At 39.1% G+C, this 25182-nt stretch overlaps 1 protein-coding gene across 1 annotated transcript; it reads right to left on the reverse strand.

Annotated features, from left to right (window-relative positions):
* Positions 1-5715: 5715 nt before the first annotated feature.
* On the reverse strand, positions 5716-23582 carry LOC140236096 (solute carrier family 45 member 3-like). The gene is made up of 3 exons (XM_072316066.1): positions 22217-23582; positions 9146-9411; positions 5716-5960 (listed from the first exon to the last, which is right to left on the reverse strand). The coding sequence occupies exons 1-3, from the start codon at positions 23367-23369 to the stop codon at positions 5748-5750; spliced, it is 1632 nt and encodes a 543-aa protein (XP_072172167.1). The 5' UTR covers positions 23370-23582; the 3' UTR covers positions 5716-5747.
* Positions 23583-25182: the final 1600 nt, after the last annotated feature.

Consider the following 25182-nt stretch of genomic DNA (forward strand, 5'->3'; position numbering starts at 1 on the left):
TAATAATAATAACTAGACTTGGAATTTGTCAAGACTGACAAATTAGGTGATCCGATTTTTTTTTAATCAATGATTCGAATCCTGATCGCAATAGGCATGACCATATAGGTTTCATCTGTGTTTAGAGACATTGGACGTGTGATATTTGGATTCTCATTTAGAAAAGAGAGTCAGGTCTGCTATCTTTGTTACCAAATTCGGTATACACTATAACGAGGATACAGAATGAAGTATATTTGACCATTGACCCAATTTTGCACAGCCAAGATGGCATCTGAGCAAAAAGTGGTTATTTTGTGAAATGATTCTTGTAACATGGCCTTTGCGTGTGCAAAATATGGGAAAGATAGGACATGTATTCACCAAGATACAGGTTAAAACATTTATGACCTTTGACCCTAATTTACATACCCAAGATGATGTCTGATCAAGTAGTTGTTATTTTATGAAATAATGTACGTGACATAAACTAAACATGTGCAAAATATGGGGGTGATAGGGGCTGTTTTTCTTGAGTTATTGCAAAGAAAGTTGCAGAGAGAAAGAAATATCTCAATACATCCAAGATAAGTTTGATGTCAACCAAGTTTTTTGACGTGATCTCGGCGTCGTATGAAAAAATGGAGAATCACTGATGATAGTCCAAAGTCTCAGCTACAACATATTAAAATCTGGGAGAAATTTACAGAAGAGTAAGTGAGGTAGTGCTCGATAAAGACCGTCTTGTCAATTTTCATTTCCAGAAAAATTCCCTCCCATAGAGATAACACGTAAACTGGTTAAATTTGACAAGGTTACATTATATCCATTTTCACGTGGTGAAGACATCATCCGATTAAAACTTTGATTAACAAAACTTAAAGAGTATAACATTGGCTACAACATACTAAAATCTTGAAGAAATTCACCGAAGGGTAATTGAGCTAGTCGTCGATAAAGACAATCATGTCAATTTTCACATCTAGATAAATTCCCTCCCATAGAGATAACACGTCATAATGAAGATAAAGAAAGAAGTACATATGACCTTTGACCCTACTTTGCACAGACAAGATGGCGTCTGAGCAAAAAGTGGTTATTTTGTGAAATGATTCTTGTAACATGGTCTTTACGTATGCAAAATATGGGAAAGATAAGACATGTATTCACCAAGATACAGGATGAAACATTTTTGACCTTTGACCCTAATTTACATACCCAAGAAGGTGCCCGATCAAGTAGTTGTTATTTTATGAAATAATGTACGTGACATAAACTAAACATGTGCAAAATAATGGGCTGATAGAGCTTGTTTTTCTTGAGTTATTGCAAAGAAAGTTGCAGAAAGAAAGGAATATGAAAATACATGGAAGATAAGCTTTAATTTCAACCAAGTTTTTGGGCATGATGCCGACTCCGTATGAAAAAACGAAGGGCACACTTACGATAGCTCAAAGTCTCAGCTACAACATACTAAAATATGGGAGAAATTCACCGAAGCATAAGTGAGCTAGTGCTCGATAAAGATAGTCATGTCAGTTTTCATTTCCAGAAAAACTGCACTCCCATAGAGATAACACGTAAACTGGTCAAATTTAACAATGTTACTTTTAATCCCTTTTTACGAGGTGATGCCGTCATCCAATCAAATTGTTGTTATTATATATCTGAAAGAGCATTTAATAAGCTACAACATATTGAAATTTGGACGAAAATCAACTAAAGAATAAGTGAGATATGCTTGAATGAACTTGAAATTTGATGACGTCATTTTGAAAATTTTCTCTTTTAACTTTATTAAGAAATTTGATATCTTTCAATCATTTTTTCAGCATCGCCAACCCATGAAATGACATGTACAACTCATCAGCTTTCAGAATATGTAAAGAAAATGGGGGGTCACCGTCCATCCTGACGAGTAAAATCGGATTCAAAATTGGCGGTTTTTTTGCATTGTTGCACTGTATATCGCCATTGACGCGCGCGCGGAATTTCAACTTTGACGGGCCCGTATGACGTCATATTGAGTCGGATCGACTTGAAACTTGGTAGAAATATTCCTTGACATTTTACGCATCCGATAAGTGTTAAAAAAACGGGGAATTTCTATTGCGTATGAGCTGTACGTGCGTATATGTGCGCGCGCGTACGCGTCCGTCCAATTTTTTCAATTTTTCAAAAAATGCTCCAAATGGTCTGAAACGTGTGCAAAAAAAATTTGAGCTCGATTTGAGCATACAAATAGTTTAACGCGCGCGTACGCGCACGTTTTAAGAGAAAATATGAATTTTGAGAATATGAGTAAAATGCGCATAACTTGAAATGTATGTGACGTAAATTTCATTGAAAAATTCCATTCCATTAATGAGATATGAATGAAAATGTGTTTTCATATAATGACGTCATAGTGACGTCACGGTCGACTGATCACAGTGATACATAAAATTTGTCGTCTTTGGGACATGATACATATATAGTATGAGTTTGAAATTGATACTCTGAGAACTTTTTGAGTAAGTAGATACACAACTTTTGTCCAGAAATAAGAAGAAGAACCAACAAAGAATCCGTACAAATACAGAAGGTGATCCGAGAGGATACTCGGATCACCTAATAATACATTATTCTGACAATGACAATGATAGTAACAATGATGAAGACAGTAATGATAATAACTATGATAAAATATTACATCTTGACAAACACTTTTACAGACTAATACAATCATCCATAGCACAATGCAAGATACTTCTTCCCCCCTTTGAGGCAGTACAGCTATACAATATGGTATTATGTGCATTACCAAGGAGGTGTCTGATAACTCCTTGGTATCATGTACAGCAGTATAGACCTATATCACAGCCTGGTGTGTGACTATTTCATAAAGACCTGTTCTGTTTTGGGTGAGGTTTTTCATGTTAATGTCTTATTTCAGCCATAGCTGGGGGCTTCCGTATACCCAACAACAGTGGATTAATGCGCTGACATAGCACTACTCCTGACTCATTGCATAACCCATTGAATCACCTTTCCTTCCTATTCTGGAAGCCCCCCCCCCCCCCCAATTATGGCTGACACAAGTGACAGTGTTTTAAAGCCACGTCGGTCTATACGTAGGGATACCAACCCTACTGAGATATTGCAGATTTTCCCATTTATATCATAAATGTAATCTGAAAGCACACATCAATTGACAAATCTGGAAGCTGGATTAGCTTGGAGAGAGAATACAGCAGACAGAAAGCGTCGTTCTGAGTGAAATTCGTTGGAAGAATACCCGCTTAATCAAGAACAGAGCGATCCAACTAAGTGGCCTTGAAGCAGTGTATTGGATATTACGAGGTACATGTTACGTTGATTGGCGTTAAAGTGGGGCACCACAAAAAATGTTGATGACGAGAGTAATATCTAGCCCCAACGAGGGCGATATTTTCAAGTATCCATTCCATACAAAGCCAATGATTACTTGCTGGCCAAATAATATGTAGATTTACTCCCTTGTCTTGAATTTTACCAGGTATCCAATTTGTCATGGCATATTCAACATGCTCAGTTAGGGGACATGGGCAAGGCGAGGGTGCAAAACAAACACCTGCCTGGCAAAGCCCTGCCCCCCCCCCCCCACTTTAAAAAAAAACGAAAACAAAAAAAACAACAACAAACGATTGCATTATAAAAATATATCATTAATTTCTATCACACAGCAGGTAGCACATTGCTTTGTATGCAACATGCTTGGTTACAGGTCCATATTTACTCTTATTTACAGAATGTTGGACTTGTGACTTTCTTTCAGATAGATTATAATACTGACAAAGGCTAATTGCATGCAGATCGAAGACTTTAATTAATGAGCACACTGGTTTTTTTTTTTAGGTTTTTTGACATTTCACAAGGGATGATCGGTATATATATTCCCTCGAAAAGGTTTGAAATGCTACCGAGGGAGGCTCAATGTTCTGAGGACAAGTCAAGAGGACCATACAACATGGAGCCTTCCTAACGCAACATTTCAAATCCTCCGGTTTGGAAAATTCTCTGCAGTCTTGGCAACATACATAAAGGTCATCATTTCATGTGTCATTTGGACAGGTCAGTGCACTTTGGAGTATGCGCACCTTTGACTCCAATTCTTGTGGTAACCATTTTTCGAAGCACCAGCACCAAGACCACCTCATGGGCAGCTGAGCTGCCAGTGCATACCAAAGCTTGCAATTTGTTGTATCCCTCTAAAATACTGTAAAAGTGGATATTTTCGCGCGACTAATTTTTCGCGCTAGGCCGGGTCAGAAGAGTTTCGCGTGTTTTTAATTCCGCGGAATCAAGACATCACGCACAGGAACGTATGGTAAGCAAAAATATTCGCGTGTTTTTATTTTCACGCTAGTTTCTGGTTGCGCGAAATGCGCGAAAATTTCAACACCGCGAAAATTTCCACTTTTACAGTAGTCACATTTCTGTATCCAGCAGAAGTTAGTGGTCACACCAGTTTTTCATCACTGCTCATAAAATTTTAAAATTCATGTGATCAAATGCACAAAACCATCAACGTTTGGTTCCACTTGAACAAGAAACCTTTGTTGAAACAGCATTAAAAGTCCTCTGGTTGGAACATTTGGTCGCACTTGTACCAATTTGAATGAGGAGAAATAGTAACATCCTCTCTCTATGGAGGGATATCTTTTGGTAGATATCTCACCATCTGAACTTGATATTAATATTTGATATGCAAAAAATGACATAATAACAGATCTTGGCCGTAACATCCGTGTTTAAATCCTGGATTCAAGCCTCACATCTTGCCCATATGAGTGAATGGGTCTAGTGTATGCTACTACCTAGAATGACTGACTTCTGTCCAGAGTAATACTGGCCTTGAAGTGTGCTCATTACCATCCTAGATGTACTTCTTTATCTTACTCCTTCCCCTTTCACACCGCTGGCAGTATAAAACACCTCCATAAAGAAAAAAAAGAATGTCCTTCACGTACATACTCCTTGTCTTTTGATTATTCCCACAATGATGAGGTAGTATATTAACTCTCTTTTTTACTAGATCTATTTCCATCACTTGGTGCTCAAAATGTGATGCAAAAAAAGAAAAAAAAAAAGCGTGATACCGTAGGCAATCTTGACTGCACTTGTTGGCTATTTGCATGACAAAAATGGTTTCAGACCTTAAATTGTTAACCTTAATTGAATTGAATTCAATTAATTGTGACCTTACTGCGTGACCTTTGTAAGAATACTCCCCTCTCCCATACCCTAATCATTTACTCAGTTTGTATGACCACATGCATATGCGGTGCTTAGCCACAGCATACGCGATGCCTAGCCACAGCATACATGTAAATTCTACATCAACGGTGCATTAGGCTATCATGGTAACGTTCATTAAAGAGACATACAAACTGACAAACAACGCACACACATAACAGGTGTATTAAAGATGGACACACAGAGGGGGACCTAAAAACAAATTTAATTAAAGACACTTTCTCTCCGAAATCATCCTAGGTGCTAAATGAGTTTTACCATTCATTTCACATATCAGAGCAAAATGTGAATTATAGAAGTATCTATGCAGCATTCTACACAGTGCTTGTCCAACATACGGAAGGAGGATAAAAAATAGTCATAAAATGGATACAGAATATGAGACATACAGCTCATACAAAATAGCACATACATAAATTAATACTATACAAAACATAATGTACAAATACGGATTGGAGTTGTTGTTGTCACCAGCCACTGGGGGGCGCCTTCTATTTGATTCTGAGAATGAGAAAAGCGCTCGCCAGGCTGCTGACAAAGGCGCAGGCAATGTACGCCCCCGTCGATTTGGTCAGCTCGACGACCACGCCGAAGGCAAAAGAGGAAATGACCTCCGAGAGGATGTAGGCACTGTCCAGGAGAGCCAGGTCAGCCCCCTTCCCGTGGAGGTCAGCGCTGGACGAAGCTGCATCCTGAAGGTAAACCTGAGGGGCAAAGGTGAGTGCAAAGATGGAGGGGGAATAACAATCAACTTGATGCTGTAAATGGTGACACTGCTGTTGTTGTTTTTTTCTTACCAGAATTCTTGTTAACTTTCTGCTCTTTCATCATGTTGTAATGTGATATTGTCTTGGTATACAATGTAATTTTAGGACTTACTGTACGAGCTGAAATTTTCGCGTACAGATATTTTCGCGAATTGCTACTTGGAGGACATTTGCGCGTGTTGTTAATTTCGCAGTTGCGACGGTCTAACTGCACGTAACTATTTGCGCGTTGTTATTTTCGCGTGTTGTTATTTTCGCGATTCAAAGGCGATTCGCGAAATTCGCGAAAATAAAACCACCGCGAAAATTTCAGCTCGTACAGTAAATACATTTACTGCCCAAAGTACTGATATGTGACTACAATTCACTAAAACTGTGTGTACAGTAAGGGTACCGGTTTTCGACACTTCAGCACATTTCCTTGTTTACCATCAATACTGCACCGTTTTACCTCGGAATTTCGATATGAAGTTGAGCTACAAAGGCCATTAATAATATGCCTTAAACGAATTCCCATTTGAATGCACTCGCGTTCAATTTTTAAGCGATTTCTGTCACACCGTCGCTGGCATAAGATTTCAACACCCAGCATCATTTTTCGACACAATCACAGCGCGCATCACACAGAAATCACATGGCGCGTACAGCACGCGTACACTGCATTGTGGACGCAAACTAGCAATCATACCGGCGCAAGAACTTGTTGTTTCCTCTATAACGTGTCTTAATATGGGAATGTCGAAATTTGGTGCCACATTCTCAAAGCCAACTCTTTCTACAAGTTTGCTCATTTATCACGAATTCAGCCATGAAATTACTAAAGATGATTATGAAATCAAACATCAAGATTTGGCAAACAAACTGATACTAAAGCAAGATAACTGGCACGGGTGAATTTAATTTTACGGCGATGTATACAAAATGCGTCATATTGTTTTGAACCCCTAAAAATGGCTGACATTAACATTTCTGCTGACACTGTGTTGCTTTTCTCCTAAATATTCTACCGTCGGATTATGATGACAAGTGACAAACGGTGTTTATATAAGACTAGAAATGTGATTGATAACTTGGTTGATTGCTGAAGTCAGACGTTTGTATTGAGTATAAAATTTTATAAGAATTATCTGCTGGGTGTCGAAATCTGGGTCCTGTTGAAAACTGGTGCACTAACGGTACCTGTGTGTCTTGGTATTTGCATTTCAGCATGGATAAACTGCGCTCAGATACACTTACCGGTAAGTATTAAAATGTATCTGGAAGGCATTACATGCAGTCCACACGATGTACAACCAGTATCAAATTAATACACCTATTGTTTCCCCCCCCCCCCCCACCCTACCATGCCCACTTACATGTAACAGTTTCTGAGGTACCAGTACGGTACCAAAGGTACCATTACATTGTACATGTTTGTACATTGTGATCCTTTAGTTGGTGAATATAATACCAAAATCAGACTGAACAATAAAGTACCATATTTCATATTGATAGGTGAAAGAGAAGATTACATATTTTTGTGCCAGGGCACAGTGGGGGAACAGTGTATTATGGGTGTAGACACATACAAGTTCATAGTCCCACATGAGATTTTTAGTGTTTGTTTTCAGTTAGAAACCAACAACAATACCAATACACTGTCACATACAGCGTATTGTACATCAGTAATATTTAGAATGTCAAGAAGGGCATAATGTACCGGTATAATGTTTTCAACATTTCTAAGATCTGGATCCAAAATAACGTAGCCTACAATCTTGCATTACCATGTAGAAATGCAAATGTTGCTTAGCATTTTTTGCAGATCATGTTTTTGCCTTTTCAAGCAGTCATATCCTGCCCATGTATGGTCCTTTGTAATTTTTACATCAAATCTGAGCAGCACACCTGGACCAAAGTATGAAAAAAAAACCTACCAGGCAAATAGACAACCAGAAAATACAATGGCTGTGGCACCCCTATGGGCGGAGGTATCACAAAGTACGGTATGCAAAGTCTACTGATAAGGTTACGCCTGATAAACTCTGCTTTGACTTGTGAAGACAAAATGATTGATGTACTGTATAATAGCTCAAACACAATGGAGAAAGCCCCGTATATAATTTGTTTTGTAGTGATGGAAATTTACATTGTCACGGATCAAGTCAACGGTTCAAAATTCATGGAGAGATTGATGGCAAACTAAATAATGACTGGTGATAGGTGGATAACAATACACACAATCGCATCTAGTTCACACAAGATCAACCACGTACACTCGTACAACAGACTCCTACCATTGGCTGGCAGAAACCACAATTACCTTGACATTGAATGCAAATAATACAGCCTGCAATTGCCTTCTTCTTAACCTAGATTATCAAGATTTTCTAATTGCACTTTAAAATAAGCTTGCAAATATGGATACCTGATACACACACACACACACACACACACACACACACACACACAATGGCTGATATAAAATTAGCACCTCGCCCTTTAGAAGGACAACTGTAGACGCTCTAATTAGCAATTTCATGATTGACTAGAATACTTATGCGTAGTCATATCACATGGAGACATTCTTATTTTTTTGTTCAGATACTTACAAGTAAAACGTTCTGTGAAATCAGTAGTACGTAATGCAATTTTATTAATCTCATGTCTTGCTTACGCACTGTTTAAAACACGTTACCAGTAACAACGTGTACTTGCATTCTTGCAGCATTTAGTGTGAATTTTGCATCACTAGCAAAGAATATTGTATAAACTGTGAAATCAATGAGTTCACTATACCAGTACTTAAGTACATAGGATTGTGACTGAAATCTAGATTGAACTGTTGAAGTCTCCTGCATCATGTATAGGCCTACACATTACATACATATATCTATATAGAGAAACAGATAATTCAGGGATGCCAGTTAGAATGAAAGCGAGGACCAGAGAATCATCTACATGTACGAGACACCAGTTTGTACTTGAAAGGGCCAGAAATTTGATTCTACCGGGGTCTGGACTCAAGGCATTTGCCTAAAAACTGGTATCCCTAAGATACAGAAACTCTTTATTAATCTTTCTTTGAACAAAATAGATGCAGTAACTGCCATCAAGTTGAAAATATGTAAATGTTTGAATACCTCTTTTTTCTGGTGATAGCTTGTCAGTAGCGTGTACGGCACGGTGGTAATTGTGGCATTGGCGAAGCCTGTGAAGGCAGCCAGGAGCAGTGTGAACGCGATACTGTCGATGAACAGCATGAAGAAAGTGGCGGCCGTGAAGACGACAATGCCGAAAAGGTACGTCTGAACGGAGCCCCAGCTGCTGATGAGCGGTCCAATGACAACAGCAAAGAAGGCAGAGAGCACACTGTGGAGCAGCAGCCCAAAGCTGCCCATGCGAATACCTTGAGAACGGAATAGAAAGGGGGGCGTTCATCACACAGGTTTATAGTCAAGGCGCTAATTCCTGTAAGAGGCTTAATTAAGGAGTTCGTTCAACCCACCCCGCAGAAAAGGTTTGACCAGACAAGGTGGTAGATGGGACCTCTATGAACATCCCCAGGTAGTATGTGGTTCCAAATTGTGGTGTCAGTAGAATTTTACCGGCCACTTTTCATCATGATTTGTTGGAACAAACGTAAAAGAGTCTGCGCACGCCAAGACTATTACACGCACCATTAGCACTGCTACAGGCGCCAGTGCCAGTGCTGCGTGTAGTAGTCTTAGCGCGCATACTAACTAACTAACTAACAGCAAACTAACTTTTCACGCCAAGCTGGGTTCGGTGTAGTGTAGTTTCTAGCCGTTTTTATTTCAAGAGTTCAAGCAAGCCGAATGAGAGCGCATACCCGGTGATTGTGACGACCGAATCGCAATCACTGGGTGTGTGCTCTCACTCCACTTAGCGCAATATATACAGCGGGCTTCTGCATAATACACAAACCGCAACTCAGAGAAATAAAGACGAAAAAAAGACTAGAAATTAAGACTAGGGTCGGTAAACGCTTGTCGCTATTTTGGGCACTGAAAACGACAAACTCACACAGTTTTTGCATTTATTTCATGAAGAATTCATCAAAACTGCATAAAACCGTTGCTAGAGATGTCATCCATACAGTGGGATTCATTGTAAGTTATAATATTGTGCATGGTTACCATGGTAACCGGATGCCTAAAGGTGACTGGTAACCCCCAAAATGCCTCCTGCTGCTGCAAACATTGTTGGTTTTTTTAAAATCTTATAGATGCAATAAAAAAAACACAATTTTTTATTGATTTTCGTTAAAAAGGTTTTCCCTGTTGCCATGGCAACCAGTATTATCCAATCAGAATTTAGTTGTCAATAACTCGAAAACTAAACCCATAATTTCAAAAAGCTCAATAAGCATGTCCTTCCTTCTGCATAAAGTGTACGACATCAGGTATATGTGAAGAATATTTTGAAGCATTCTCAAGTTACAGCAAAATTTGCAAGCAAAGGCATAATAAACGGCCATTGAAAGAAAGATATCATTTTCAAATAGTAAAATACATGAAAAAGTTGCATCCGTCGTACTTTCAACACAAATTTGACTTCAAAGCATAGGCAAATGTATATAGTTTTTAATAATGTATGGACACAAATTTCCCTTAAAAATGAGATGAATACAGAAAGCAAAGCCAATATTCTATAGTAGCTCTTTCGAGTATTTACAGAGCGATGGTTATTCAAAACAATCCTGGAAAAGAGCAGAGGAAAGCAATTGATTGTTTATGTTCTTAAAGGAAGTTTATTCAAGAATACCGATAAATTCCTTTCTAAAGAAGGAATATACTCGTTCGCTGGATTATCCATCAAAGAATTAAGTGTACTTTTGTGTTCGTTAACTATTGTAATATATATATATATATATATATATATAGAGAGAGAGAGAGAGAGAGAGAGAGAGAGAGAATAAAATGAAATATCATGATATGTAAATTTTATTCAAAACGTGCAGTAATGAATTAATGCTGAGGAGAGAATGAGGGAAAAATCTTGGGCGTCTTTTCCCTTTTTATCCAGACTAATTTTACAGTGTAGAACTCATCTACAATGAGTGATGTGCACGAAAGGCAAAAGAAACAAACCTGTCTAAATTCCAGATATTTTTGGGAGTTACCAATCACCTGTAGGTATCCGGTTACCATGGTAACCATGCACAATATTATACCTTACAATGTATCCCATTGTATTGCTGACATCTCTAGCAACATGCACATAATTGGATTATATAGTTTTAAGGCGCTTCGATGAATCCTTCTTGAAATAAATGCAAAAACTGTGATAATTTTGTCATTTTCAGTGCCCCAGTAGCGACAAGCGTTACCGACCCTAGTCTTAACTTCTAGCTGTTTTTATTTCGCCTTTATTTCTCTGAGTTACAGCTTGTGTATTGTGCAGAAGCCCGCTATATTGCGCTAAGCCGAGTGAGGGTGCATGCTCAATGATTGCCACAAAAAAACGGTCCGGGCGTCACAATCGCTGGGTATGCACTCTTACATGGATAAAGACGAAATAAAAACGTCTGGAAACTACACTACATCGACTCCAGCTCAGCGTGAAAAGTTAGTTTGCAGGCAAAAACCGATGTTTGTCGCGGAAAAAGTCTTTGTAGGCTAAGACTATAACACGCACCACTGGCATTAGTGCCTGAAGCAGTGCTAGTGGTACGTGTAGTAGTCTTAGTGTGCGCAGACGCTTCCTCGAAGAATATGGTCATGTCGCAACTAAAATGGCCTGTAAAATTTCATTGATACCACAATTTGATATCACATACTACCTAGGGGTGTTCCAGAGGGTCCAACCGACCACCCCATGCAGTCAAACCTTTTCTGCGCGGTGGGTTGAACGAAGTCATTTTTTCTGGGTCGCTGCGCCTGGACTATTAGTGTGTCACAACCTTGTTGGACCGTACAAATCACAGAACAGTGTTACGTTCACTCAGTAGTCTGTCAATTACAAAATATTTTTAAAGGACAAGTTCACCTTCATCAACATAAGGATTGAGAGAATGTAGCAATATTAGTAGAATACATCATTGAAAGTTTGAGGAAAATCGGACAATCCGTTCAAAAGTTATGAATTTTTGAAGTTTTTGTGCAGTCACTGCTGGATGAGAAGACTGCTGCAGTGTATGATGTCACATGCGTACAACAATATAGGAAAATATAAAGAGAATTTCACAAAATTTCATCTTTTGAAAATATTACACATTCCCATGACTCGTTACTGACATATGTTATGGGTAATATTATTCCCATTGCCTTTAGAAAGAGGCAAGTCAAGTGCTCTTTTATTATGCGAAAAAAGAGAAAATATGTTGAATTTTCTTTACATTTTCTTTATACTGTTGTACTCATATGACATCACGAGCCTTAGTAGTCTCCTCATCCAGCGGTTCCAACACAAAAGTTTAAAAATTCATAACTTTTGCATCGATTGTCCAATTTTCCTCAAACTTTCAGTGATGTGTTCTACTAATATTGCTGCATTCTCTTAATCCTTGTGTTAATGAAGGTGAACTTGTCCTTTAAGCTTGTGAGCTTTATTTCTGCATTTCATTACATAGTTTTGCATAGAAGGGAAAGAGAGGGAAGAGGGTGTATAAAAATGGGCTGTTGTGTGTAAACTACGAGATCATTGCACTGTATTTTGGAAATTCCCACTAGTTACATGTACAATGTATATGCCATACATACATATATGGCACTGGGAACAGAGTACTCTATACGCCATATGATATTTCGCGAGTCTAAATTTACACAAATCGGGAATTCCCAACGATTTCGCGAGTGGTTAAATTCATGATCGTGGAGTCTTATACTGAACGGAGAAATATTAACGCGTACGTCACATCCACATCAGGGATCAGAGTCAATATTTTCGTGTGTCTTTAATTTTGCGAATAGCATCTGAAGAAAATAAAATAAAATAATAAAAACCTTGCGAAATATTCAACATATTTGCAGTATACAGTGCAAGAGGATCAAAATCCATAGCACAAGTTAGAGTCCTGCCGCCACCATTTGAAATGCACATCTCTTTATAGTAAAAGAAAGCAGGCAGAAGTACATGTACAAGCATACAAAAACAAAAACAATGCAGACAAAATCCGTCACTTCGGTGGATGTTATGACCACTAATTTAGTTCAAAGGCATCTTGTATAAACATTTCTAATTCCTGTAGGATGGATAGATTTACATTACCTCAGTACCCTACACGAATTGTACATGTATGTGAAGACAATGAAATGACAGTCCAGCAGATTAATGCGATAGACTAGAGACCAATTTGATTAGGGAGAAAACATAATACTAGAAGTTTGAGAATTTGAATAAAAAAATACACATGAACATTGTTCATAGCGAGCTTTAGATCTGTGACGCAAGTTACATTGTACGTTTAAAAGACAACGCACAACACAGCCTCTTGGGTAGGACAATGGAAACAGTTGTCTTGCACATGTGCAAAACACCATTTTTGGCCTACAGTTGTACTTAGCAAACGTTTTAGCATTCGCGTCACAAATCTAAAGCTTGCTAATATAGCCTTGAGCACAATTTTAAGCGTCTTTTTGGGTTTTTTTAAAGGCACATTGTCCCAGTGGTTTAGTCAAATGCGTACGCCGGCACATTTGCACAAGTTTTCTATAGAGACTTACGCTATCGACTCCTCTTTAGCGCTTACGCTGTGACCCATTTCCCCCGAGTCCAAAGAAGTCTGATCCACAGTTTGTCTCATGATTCAACTGAGGGGGATGACAGCTTTAGCAAACTTTTATTGTGATGTCATAATAAGAAGCACATGTAATGCACGCACCCTGGCATTACTACAGACTGCGTGATGCGCAGAGAAGACAACGAAGGCACCGTTACTTAGCAACAACTACGCCCTTTACTCTTGATGACAGCTCAACTTCGGCAATCTTCGTATCAATGCTAACGGTGATCGGCAATATCATCAACAGCGCCCTCTACACTACTGGGACTATGCGCCTTTAAGCATGCCTTGCTTTCCAGATTGTCATATAGAGTGTAAATTTAGGTAGCATTTTCCTGTCTACACTACTACAGTAGTAAAATCTAAGTACAACAAATCTGGAATACTTCAAAAACACATCTTTATCCAGTGTTTGAGTGACATTTAATAATAAAAAGAGCTCAGAGGTAGAAATAAAGTTTCACTAATATTGAATAATTTGTGGTGATCTCTTTTATATTATTCATAATATTCAAGGTAATGATTATATATTGTGTGTAATTATACTTTCTATGATCATTTTCTTCCATCAACATGAGATCTTTTTAGCAATGACAACATTCAGTGACAGATACACTGAACCTCCTGTGTTTTAAATTTCAATATCTGGGTCAAGGGGGGGGGGAACTTGGGGGTTTTCCCCACATTCTAGACTATTGTGAGAATCTGCTAAAACTACATTCATCACCAAACTGACTTTGAAAAACCCTCAAATGTACATATGGTGCTAAAACTCTATTTTAGTTCCACCAGTCCTTTGTCTGATTGTCTTTAAAGTAAATTACAACATCTGGGGGCATTTCAAGAAGGAACTTGTCGGATAAAATGTCCGACAAGACAATTATATCCTACAAGTTCAGAGAAATCAGCCAATTAGACTAAAGAATTTCTCAAAACTTGTCAGATATAATTGACTTGTCAGATATTTTTATGCGACAAGTTCCTTCATGAAATGCCACATCTGGTAAAATTTCCAGTTTTGGTTTCATGACCCACCCTAACCTGAGGCAAACTTGTTGAATAGCATGGGAGCTGTGGGGGATCTGGACCGTCACCCTTGGGCTGCCAAGTGACAATGTGATGTGCATTTATAGAAAAAAAGCATTTGTCCAATAGAATTGGCAGCAAAAAACATGAAGACCTTTTTTCTTTCTTTCTTTTTTGCTTGTCAGCCGATTTGACGAGAGAATTGTCAATGTCATAGGGTCAACTCCCCCCCCCCCCTCAAAAAAAAAAAAAGCCCCCAAAAAGATGGATATCAGCTCCTAGGGAGAATGACACATTCTGCCTCAATCTGAATAGAATGCAATATATGTTTTATATTTTAAAGATAATAAAAAGTTTTGGTACCTAAAAAGTGTCCTTGAATTTCCTTGTCTTAGTTTGTGTTTCAGGTTAAAGTACCTTTCATATAACTAACACTGTGAGACTTACTCACCCCAAAGTGCTCTCATGTCTTAGTAATCATGCAATTAACTGCGACCAGCAGCCCCATACGCATAGCGACCAGTAGTCCCATACGCATAGCGTAATCGGGCTTCGCAATGTAGCATTCAGGATCATGACAGATTTAGTATCGCAGGGTAAATGTCAACTTAAAATCCCATAAATTCTTCAATTTGAAGACTTACCAATTAAGTTGAAGTATTGAAAACAGGCTTCGGGCAACGTTTGGTTCTGCCTATAGCAGGGATGCCAAGTTCAAGAAATTTTTATGAGTGAGATTTTCATGACTCGGCATCGCTCGGCATCTCGGCGCGCGAATGTGCCAGCGAGCGAGGGTGTGGGAGGGGTTTCTCCCCCGGTGGCCTCCCACGGTAGGAAGCTTTTTCCATTTTTAGCTCTTAATGGTGCGATCAGGTGCATACTTAAGTGACTATTTTTTTTTTACTTATTTTGAGAGACAAAAGGGAAATATACCTTCAATTGCAACTATCACTTTAATCTTTTGAGCTATGCTCCTTATTATAGGCCCAAGTTGCAGACTTTGCCCGATGCGTGAGAAAAATGGGTGCCATGCGTGAGATCGTGAGACGGCCCCTAAATGCTTGAGTCTCACGCAGAATGCGTGAGACTTGGTAGCTCTGCTATAGTTCCTTTCTGTTCGAATTGATGACTGAATGTGACTCGGTCGACAGGACCTCAGGAGAGCTACATACAGTACACTGAATACTACAGCCAGTGCATGCGAACACATCGCATGCACACAAATTTCAAATCCATGAACGGATAAGATGTTTGTGTGCGCATGCGCTGGCCATGGTATCCAGTGTATGTAGCTCTCCCAAGGTCCTCTCGACCGAGTCACATTCAGTCATCAATTCGAACAGAAAGGGACTATTGGCAGAACCAAACGTTGTTCGAAGCCTGTTTTCAATACTTCAACTTAATTGGTAAGTCTTCAAATCGAAGAAATTTTTGGATTTTAAGTTGACATTTACCCGCGATACTAATTCTGTCACGATCCTGAATGCTACAATGCGAAGCCCCATTACGCTATGCGTATGGGGCTGCTGGTCGCAGTTAGCTATGCGTACAATGGGCTGCACGCTGCTGGTTGCAGTCAGTGGTTTCGTACAATATTTATCGACGCTGTACAGCGTCGGCTCTGGTACGAAACCATTATTGCATGATTACTAAGACATGAGAGCACTTTGGGGCGAGTAATTCTCACAGACAACGTACTTTAACCTGAAACACAAACCAAGACAAGGAAATTCAGGGAAGCTTTTGAGGTACCAAAACTTTTTATTATCTTTAAGCAATTATTGATGCTATACAACACAGTATTTATACAAGCAAACAACCAAGGGACCAACAACTAAAGGGATGATAAAGTTTTGGTTGAGATGGGGCTTCAGGTTTCAAACTGTTTTTGTGAGATGCAGAGAAACTTTTTATGAAATATAAAAGAGCATACAATTGTAAGAGGTATCAGTTACAAAGTTTATTTGATGAAAATTGGTTTTGAAATGGCTGAGATATACAGATCAAACAAAGAGGTCCTAATAAAAGGTGGGACGAACCTTTTATTCAGACCACTCTGTTTTACTTTGTTTTTCTGGATATCTCAGCCATTTCAAAACCGATTTTCATCAAACAAACTTTGAATACCTCTTGGAATTGAATGCTCTTTAACATTTCAAAAGTGGTTTCTAATTATCTCGTAAAATGTTAAAATCCTAATCTCTGTCTCAACAAAACCAAACCATCCTTTTAAAGTCACCTTCTAGGGACTACTAGTAGGCAGTGAGGATGAAGTACCTTTGTACAGTCTTGCCAAATATGGAAGCAGGAGCCCGTCAAAAACACGGATATACGTCGCGTAGTAATTTAAATTGCTACGCGACGTAAATAATTACGTCGTGTCGTTATTCGAATTGCTACGCGACGTAATTCCGAATTACTGCTCAACGACTTAACGTCACGACATTAAATGAATTAGTGTCGTGTTGTAATTCCTAATGCTACGCAACGCAAATAATTACGTTGTGTTGTAAATGATTACAACGCGACGTAATTCCGAATTACTGCTCAACGACTAACGCAGCAAATTAACATAGCGACGTTAAATCAACCAATGAAATCATTCGTTATTTGCTCAGTGATGCATCACGGTGCACGTGCCAAAGGGCTAGACACTCATTTCCTACAGCATGTTTGTCAGTACAGAGCACTTGGTTAGCTGGTATACCTTGAATACATACATATTTCTGATACAATGTAGGCCCAATAATTTAGGTTATAAACATTTCATAGGATTGTACTGTCAACGAAATGGCATATGGCTCGCTGTATAGCAGGGAGGTGGAAAGGAACTTCTACCTCCCTGCTGTATAGTCAGCTCCGGTTTTCACCAGCACGCAGTGAGCAGATTGCATGCGCTTCACTACCTGGTTTTTTCACACGCTATTACGAACGATCCCATTGGTTGATTTCACGTCGCTACGTTAATTCGCTGCGTTAGTCGTTGAGCAGTAATTCGGAATTACGTCGTGTTGTAATTATTTACAACACAGCGTAATTATTTGCGTCGCGTCGTAATTGGAATTACTATGCGACATAATTATTTACGTTGTGTAGCACTGGGAATTACAACACGACACTAATTCATTTTATGTCGTGACGTTAAGTCGTTGAGCAGTAATTCGGAATTACATGTACGTTGCGCAGCAATTCGAATTACTACGCGACGTAAATAATTACGTCGCGTAGTAATTCGAATTACGACGCGACGTAATTATCTACGTCGCGTAGTAATTCGAATTGCTACGCGACGTATATCCATGTTTTTGACGGGCTCCTGCTTCCATAGCCAAAAGGATACAACCACTGACTGCTGCCAGAGAGGTATTGGAAAGCAGGTGCCACAAGAATAAGAGACCCTTATCCACTTTACAGTGCACTCCCATTATAACAAACATGGTTATAACGAAAATTCCAGTCACAACGAAATAAAAATCTGAGCCGCAACATTATTGGCTCTTGTATTTTCATTGCTTATTTGTTCAGCTACAGATAACAAATTCAATATAACGAAAGAAAACTGTCGGTCCCGAGGACTTCGTTGTAATGACTGGAAAAGGAGACTACTAGAGTTCATGTGTGGACAACAATATTTTACAAAATATAAAGAGAATTCCGCAAAAAATTTCTTTTTCACGAAAATTACACATTCCATCAACTTGATACTAACATACATTGTATGTTAAGGGTAGTAATTATTCCTCCTGCTCTCTAAAAGTGGTTAGTCAAGTGCTCTTTCATTATGCTGGAAAAGTGTAAGCATGTTGGATTTTCTTTATATCTCTTCAATGTCTACACCAGATGTCACAAACTCAAGTACATGTAGTCTCCTTATTCAGTGGTTCCAATACCAAAATTGTTAAAATTCATAACTTTTGCATCGATTGTCTGATTTTTCTCAAACTTTCACTGATACATGTGCTTTTCTAATGTTGCTGCTTTCACTCAATCCACATTGCTCTTTGGGTTTTGGTTTCCTTTACCATAAAAGGATAGAATCTGGAAAGGGAGAAAAAGTTTGAGCACCCAACTGGGCAGGGCACTGGAGAGAGAATTCAACCCCTCTATCTAAAGTGATTTAAAAAATGTTGATACATTGTACTCTCATGGCTGTGAGGAGAAAAAAAGTCCATCACCATTACTCAAACCCACCCCCTCCCCACAACCCACGCAAGAAAATGAAAAAAACAAACAAATTTATCTTTTGAAGCACACATTACTAAGTATTGCAAGCAAACAACATTTTGTAAAAAAAAAAAAAAAAAAAAAAAAAAAAAAAAAAAAAAAAAAAAATCCAGCATCGTGTGCATCAAAGCAGTTATGTGACAGATCACAAATATTGTTGCTGACATTAAGGCAAAAAAGTTGATGGGGCATTACAAAGTTTATCAAAAATTTGATGAACACAATTTCTTCAAAGTCAATCACTTTCCTACAGTGTAGGATACTTTAGTGACTATCCTCTGTCTAAATGCCAAAGTCCCAAATGCTCTGAAATGCAATATTTTTCATATTCCATGAGGCAGGTGAATACTGTGTTTTGTTGTTGTGTCTTCTCCATGCTTCTCTACACAAAATTAAATACTACAGCCATTTTTTTTTTTTATTTCATAGGAATTGTGCTAATCCGGTTGCTAGCTTTCTTTTCTGTGTCATTAGAAGTTTTTTTTTTTTTTTTTTTTTTTTTGGGGGGGGGGGGGTTCACAGCTTTTTCTCCTTTATTTACTAAACATGTAAGTAGGAAGTATTCTATCATTTGAATGCTTGTATTTCCTGCTGAATGGTAAAGAAAGAAAGAAACAAACAAAACTAGGTACCTAAAATATGAAATCAATGCATGGCCTTCCAACTTTTTATAAGTTGTTGTTTTGGGGGGATTTACAAGAATACAGTTCATAATGCAAAATTCATCATCATAGTGATCTAGGTAATAACTCTTGATTTTGAATTTGATAATCCATTTGATGAAACATCTGATAACAAACATGCGGGCCATTTCATGTACAATTTTTGTACATTATTACTTCGCAATATCAATCACTCTGCCATTAACAGTCAGTACCTCACAAGATTTACTTTCAGCTATGCACTGTTTTCCAATTACATTTTGGTGCTTGCCATGATATGCTTTTTTTTTTAGGGGGGTGCTTTTGCACAAAATTAAAATGTGCATAAACAATGATACCATCAAAACAATGGAGGAATGAAAAACAAACAAACAAAAAAAATCTTGATTTTGTCCTGATTTACCTGTAGGCCTAGTTATTATCACTAAATCATTTTTTTTTTCTCAAATTTGCTACACTGAAATCTATGCTTGCTCCCACTACACCCATATTCCATATATCTACTGCAGATTTTTACCTCAGCAGCATGACACGTTTACTCTGCTTATAAAAATACAGTCTTTGCTTCAATGCAGCACTTACAGCAGAAATCCAACCATAAAATAAATCAACTTCAAAATAAAGAGAGAAATATTCCCTATGGAATGATACAAAAATGACAAAAATTGGAGAAGAAATATGGAAGATATGACATTTTGAAATTTTACACTTTTTCAGACAACATTTCTTGACAAGTCCTTATGAATATTCAAATGAGCGAGTTGTTGAGCTGTTGAAATGAGCTGTTATAAATACCCTCACAACTTTTCAACATGTAAGTTACATTTTAAACTGAAATTTGGAAAAATTGTTATTCTTAGTTAATACAAGTAAAAGTATGTTGCCATACTACATGTAGTACCAAAATATATCAGAGTTAACATAATTTGCTCTTTTTTTTATTAAGGGTGATGTTAAGGCAAGTTTTATATTCATACAGCTGAAATATGTGATTTTTGTCATTTCTGTATATGAAATGAATAAGAAACTGTGAGAGCATGACATCATCAACATGCTGATATTGTGTATGAACATTCAGGACTGGTCAAGAAACATTTTACACAAAAAAAAATTGTGAAATTTAATAATGTGAATATCTTCCTCATTTCTTCCATCCGATTTCTGCCATTTTTGTATTGTTCTGTAGGGAACATTTTTCTCTTTCTTTTTATTTTTATTTATCTTAGGGGTGGATTTCCTCTTTAAGTCTGAAAGCTAGTGGCTTTTTGTTATGCACTGCAATAATCTGGAAATACAGACCCTTTCTCAAAGCATCTAAAGGGGAATTCTATCCTGACATTATGTTGCTTTGTATGAAAACAAAAAAGTAGATCAATGAAAATTTGAGGAAAAAACAGACACACACATAAGTTATGAACTGATTGTTTACAGAGCATACAAATTGGTCTCTGTAAGACACATGTTTGTTGAGCAGCTCTTTATTTCATTTGTAAACAAAAAGTCACAAATCTTAATTGATCTCAAGAGATCTGTTCTTGGCACACGATAAGAGAATGTCAAAGTATTTAGGTAAAATGAAAATTAGTGAAATTTTGTGTACAAAACAAATACAGAGCTAGTGTACTCAACACCTACGTGTACATCACAGACTTTTAAATTTGTAATACATGTACTCTCTAAACCTAGTTCATAACTTTGTGTGAGTGTCTAATTCTTTCCCCAAATTTTCACTGATCTACAAATGTACTTCTATGAATTTTCTGTTTTCATACAAAGCAACACGTATACATTATACTGTAGTATTAGGATGGACTTTCCCTTTAATCAGCAATTGTGCACCTTTCATTACCTTCTGCTGCTAATGCGTGCTCAAACAACAGCTGAGATGAAACCGTGTGAACAAAAATTGAGGAATACATGGGTTTAGATAAAATTCAAGACCACAAAGTTGTGTAGCCATTAGTGATATTGCGGTGTTAACAATATGGCAGATTTGATTTCAAAAGAGCATCCCAGGAAAGAAAGAAATACAGTATTTAAAAGGAGACTTCATTGTGTACATGCCAAAAAAAGCAAGATATTCAACAGAAAAATTGAATTTCTCTGGCTGGCATCAAAATAATGCCATCAAAGAAACAAATTATGAGAGCATTTCAGCTCCAAATATGATGTACAATGTATATTTATTTTCTATTTGCTATTTCGATAGACAGCACAGCCTGTTTTAAAAAAAACATGAAGTTAATGTCTTTTACAGCACTTCAAATATAAGTTATAGAAAGTCTTTAAACACAATAAGCAGGGATTAAAAGTGGCTGGTATCTTGGTGGCTCTCCAATCTTTAGAGCATTTAATGTGCTTCTATAGTGGCCACAGAAAATGAAACGCAAACATGCTAATCACTTTTGAGCCTTTGTAAGAGTAATATGTCAAATCACAATTTAGTTTTTCTTTAGTTCGGCTAACCAGCACATCTGAACTTTGTAAAAGAATGGCATACTGCAATACATCATGGGGGAAAAAAGACATGAAAGTGCCAGGAGGTTCAAACTCACCATTTTCGTAGGCTAGCCTGCTCAGGGAACCAGCCGGTGAGTCGGGGTTGCCATGGTAAATGGACTCGCCCACGTAGTCCGTGAAGTAGAGGCGGAAGCCCATCACCGCCATGGAGGTCATGAGGTGAGCCCACCAGAGCCTCTGGAGAGCTACGGGCATTGTCCTCATACCCCTGATGGTGTCCCATATGGGGTCAAGACTGACCGTCGGCAAACAGGAGGAACACAACTGGCAGCAGGACTTCCACACAAGGGAGCAACGTGTGTGCATGGACAGAGCTGCAGAGATACGGTTTAGTTGTTTCCGTGGCGATGGCTGCGGGTCTACGAGGGTGATGCCATTCAGCTGTACTGGTACTGGCATGGATTTGCCGTCCAGGATGAGCGGCTGAGGTGTGCTCCCGTTCAGTTTATGCACCTGGGGATTGTGGCACATGGGCAGGGACTGTCCTTCAGCATCAAGGGGTGGGTTGATCGGGGGGTCGTGGGCGACGTGGAATGAGATGACTAATGTCAACGAAAAGAGGATCAGGAGAATCATGAAGAGCGTTCTCTCCTGGCCACCAAAGTACCTACCGACCTGTGTCTCTTCCCAGTTGACCGACACCACCCAGTAGCCCAGGCACGCTCCGAGGGACATCATGAGCGAGAAGACGGCAAAGCTGCGGTTGCGCTGCACCTCTGTCTGGCACGAATCAGAGAGTAGCGACTCGATGGGCGTGTAGCAAATCTGCGAGCAGAAATCGAGCAGCACGACTGCAAATGCGATGAGAATCAGGCTGAAGGGCTTCACAGGGATGTAGTCTTGGAAGCGGGTGGCGACGGCCACGCTGTTCGGGAGCAGCATCAAGGCGGCGATGATGCCCACGGAGAGAAAAAATATGAAGGGGCGGCGCCGGCCGTACCGGCTGGTGCACTGGTCACTGGCGGTGCCCATCACCGGCAGGAGGAAGAGTGCCAAGAAGGGGCCGAGCGCCATGACGGTGCTCATCCCACTTTCGGAGTATCCGGCCTCCAGGAGGAGCGGCGGCAGGTAGCTGAATGCAGCAGACGAGCAGAGTTCGGTACCGCATGTGATGAGGTTCACGCACGTCAGGTACCGATAACTGAAGAGATAACTCTCCCTCGATGATGGTACTGGTATGGAACTCATTTTCACACATTCCTCTCCAAATTAATCAAACTGAGAAAAAAAAATAATTCTATAGCAATGGTACACACTGTACATACAATGTATATGTCCATAAAGCAACATTCTATAAATCAAGATTTTTTCCAAGCATGATCAGTGCTTAAATGCAATTTCACAATGTTGTAATTTCACTATGCCAGGAAGATCCATTTTGATGAATTATAATATTGTTCTGTTTACCAGTTTGTTGTTCTTAGACTTCCTAGACCAGTTCTTAGACCAGTCCTCTCTAAAGCATCTTTAAATGCCATTTTCCTAAAACCACTGACTACCAAAACTGCAAAAACAAAACTGATTTCAGTGTGTACCTGTCATATCAAACACCATTCACAAAAGAAGAGTTCTTGTATGGCAATTTGATTGCATTGGTCACACATTTCATCGTTGCTTCAACATCAACAGTATCATCCATATTCGCTGTGAGAGGTGGAGTTACATGTACCCTGCTCAACGAGACTGACAAATCACTTTGCTCTCTACCACCCGTGATGTGTCAGTGGTTCGAACCATTTTCGCTCCAATCCAAGACAAAAACATTCACATGCATCAGCTGCTGCCGCGCTCTTTCCACTCCCTCGTCTCTAAAGGTATCTGTACAGTATCATCAGTACGCTCCGAGCTGGTGCTTGGTGGATCCTGGAGATTCAATTCACCTACAGTAGAGACTGGTGTCCTGTAGTAAACAAGATTTTTATATAAACAGATGAATACTCTTCATATGGTCAGCTGTCCAAAGGAAGAATTATTATACAAAGATATTACAATTCCACCACCGTACGTGTACATGTACGATCATTAACAAGAATCACGATTAAGCGTTCTCATATTGTATTTGTATTTTGAGGGGGGGGGGTAATGTTTGGAACTGAATCCCTGGCCTGAAACTGACCCTTTTTATTTACTGGAAAAAAGTCTAGATCTAGATCTAGAAACCATTCTAGATCTAGTTGTCAGTTTACCCCACTAAAAATGGTCTTGACTCCAGTAGTAGTTTCAGTAAACTTAGTTACAGTTTACTGGACTACTAGACCATTAGACAACTAACGGTTAGTCTAAAATTTATTTCTATTTAAGTTTCCCGAGAGCACTAGGCCGCGGTACCTACCTGCCTGCAAATCAAATTAAATCAGCTGACCGTCTACGGTACATCATTCATATCAGCGAACTAAACGATGCTAACTTGGTTGACAACTGATGACGAGGAAAAATCGGCAAAATCGTCTGTGTTAACAAAATAAAGTGTATTTCGAACAACGGCCAGGCCAGTCGAAGATCACGACGCGACACATGCATGGGATGCCAGGCCACGACCGTCACCGACGCCGATGCTGCCCGGCTACGTTGAGGGCAGGTGCCCGTACAGTTCGCTGCTAGTTCCTGACTTGCCGCATCCAAATTCTAGTACACAAGTACTGCGCAGTAAATCGGGTGTATGTACCCATCATGCATGACACGCGCTTTTCACCCTTTTGCCAGTGACACATATACCGGTACATGTACTTGGTAAATCTTGCACGACGTGCGTCCGGTAGGTGCGTACACATATTTTTTGTGTACGTGGAGCTCTCTGGATCTGTTGTTCCTGGCATTGTCTTGTGTACATTATGTATGTTGACATACGGACAACGCTCACCACACAACGCTCACACAGGGAAGGAATAGCCTCCTATCAAGGCGTGTAAGATTGTAAGTACAGTATTCATCGCATAATCGGGACAGGTTGGGAGTAGCAAACATGGCCCCTTTAAGCGGGGTGCCCGATTTCGCGATGAGC

Source organism: Diadema setosum, chromosome 12, assembly GCF_964275005.1.
Source record: "Diadema setosum chromosome 12, eeDiaSeto1, whole genome shotgun sequence".
NCBI lineage: Eukaryota > Metazoa > Echinodermata > Echinoidea > Diadematoida > Diadematidae > Diadema > Diadema setosum.

Bases quoted from the DNA above. Each gene is read 5' to 3' on its own strand.
- LOC140236096 (XM_072316066.1), bottom strand. From the start codon at position 23,369: ATGAGTTCCATACCAGTACCATCATCGAGGGAGAGTTATCTCTTCAGT. The intron at 9,412-22,216 runs GTGAGTTTGAAC...TCCGTTCTCAAG, and splicing joins CAGGCTAGCCTACGAAAATG to GTATTCGCATGGGCAGCTTT. The intron at 5,961-9,145 runs GTATTCAAACAT...TTTGCCCCTCAG, and splicing joins GCTATCACCAGAAAAAAGAG to GTTTACCTTCAGGATGCAGC.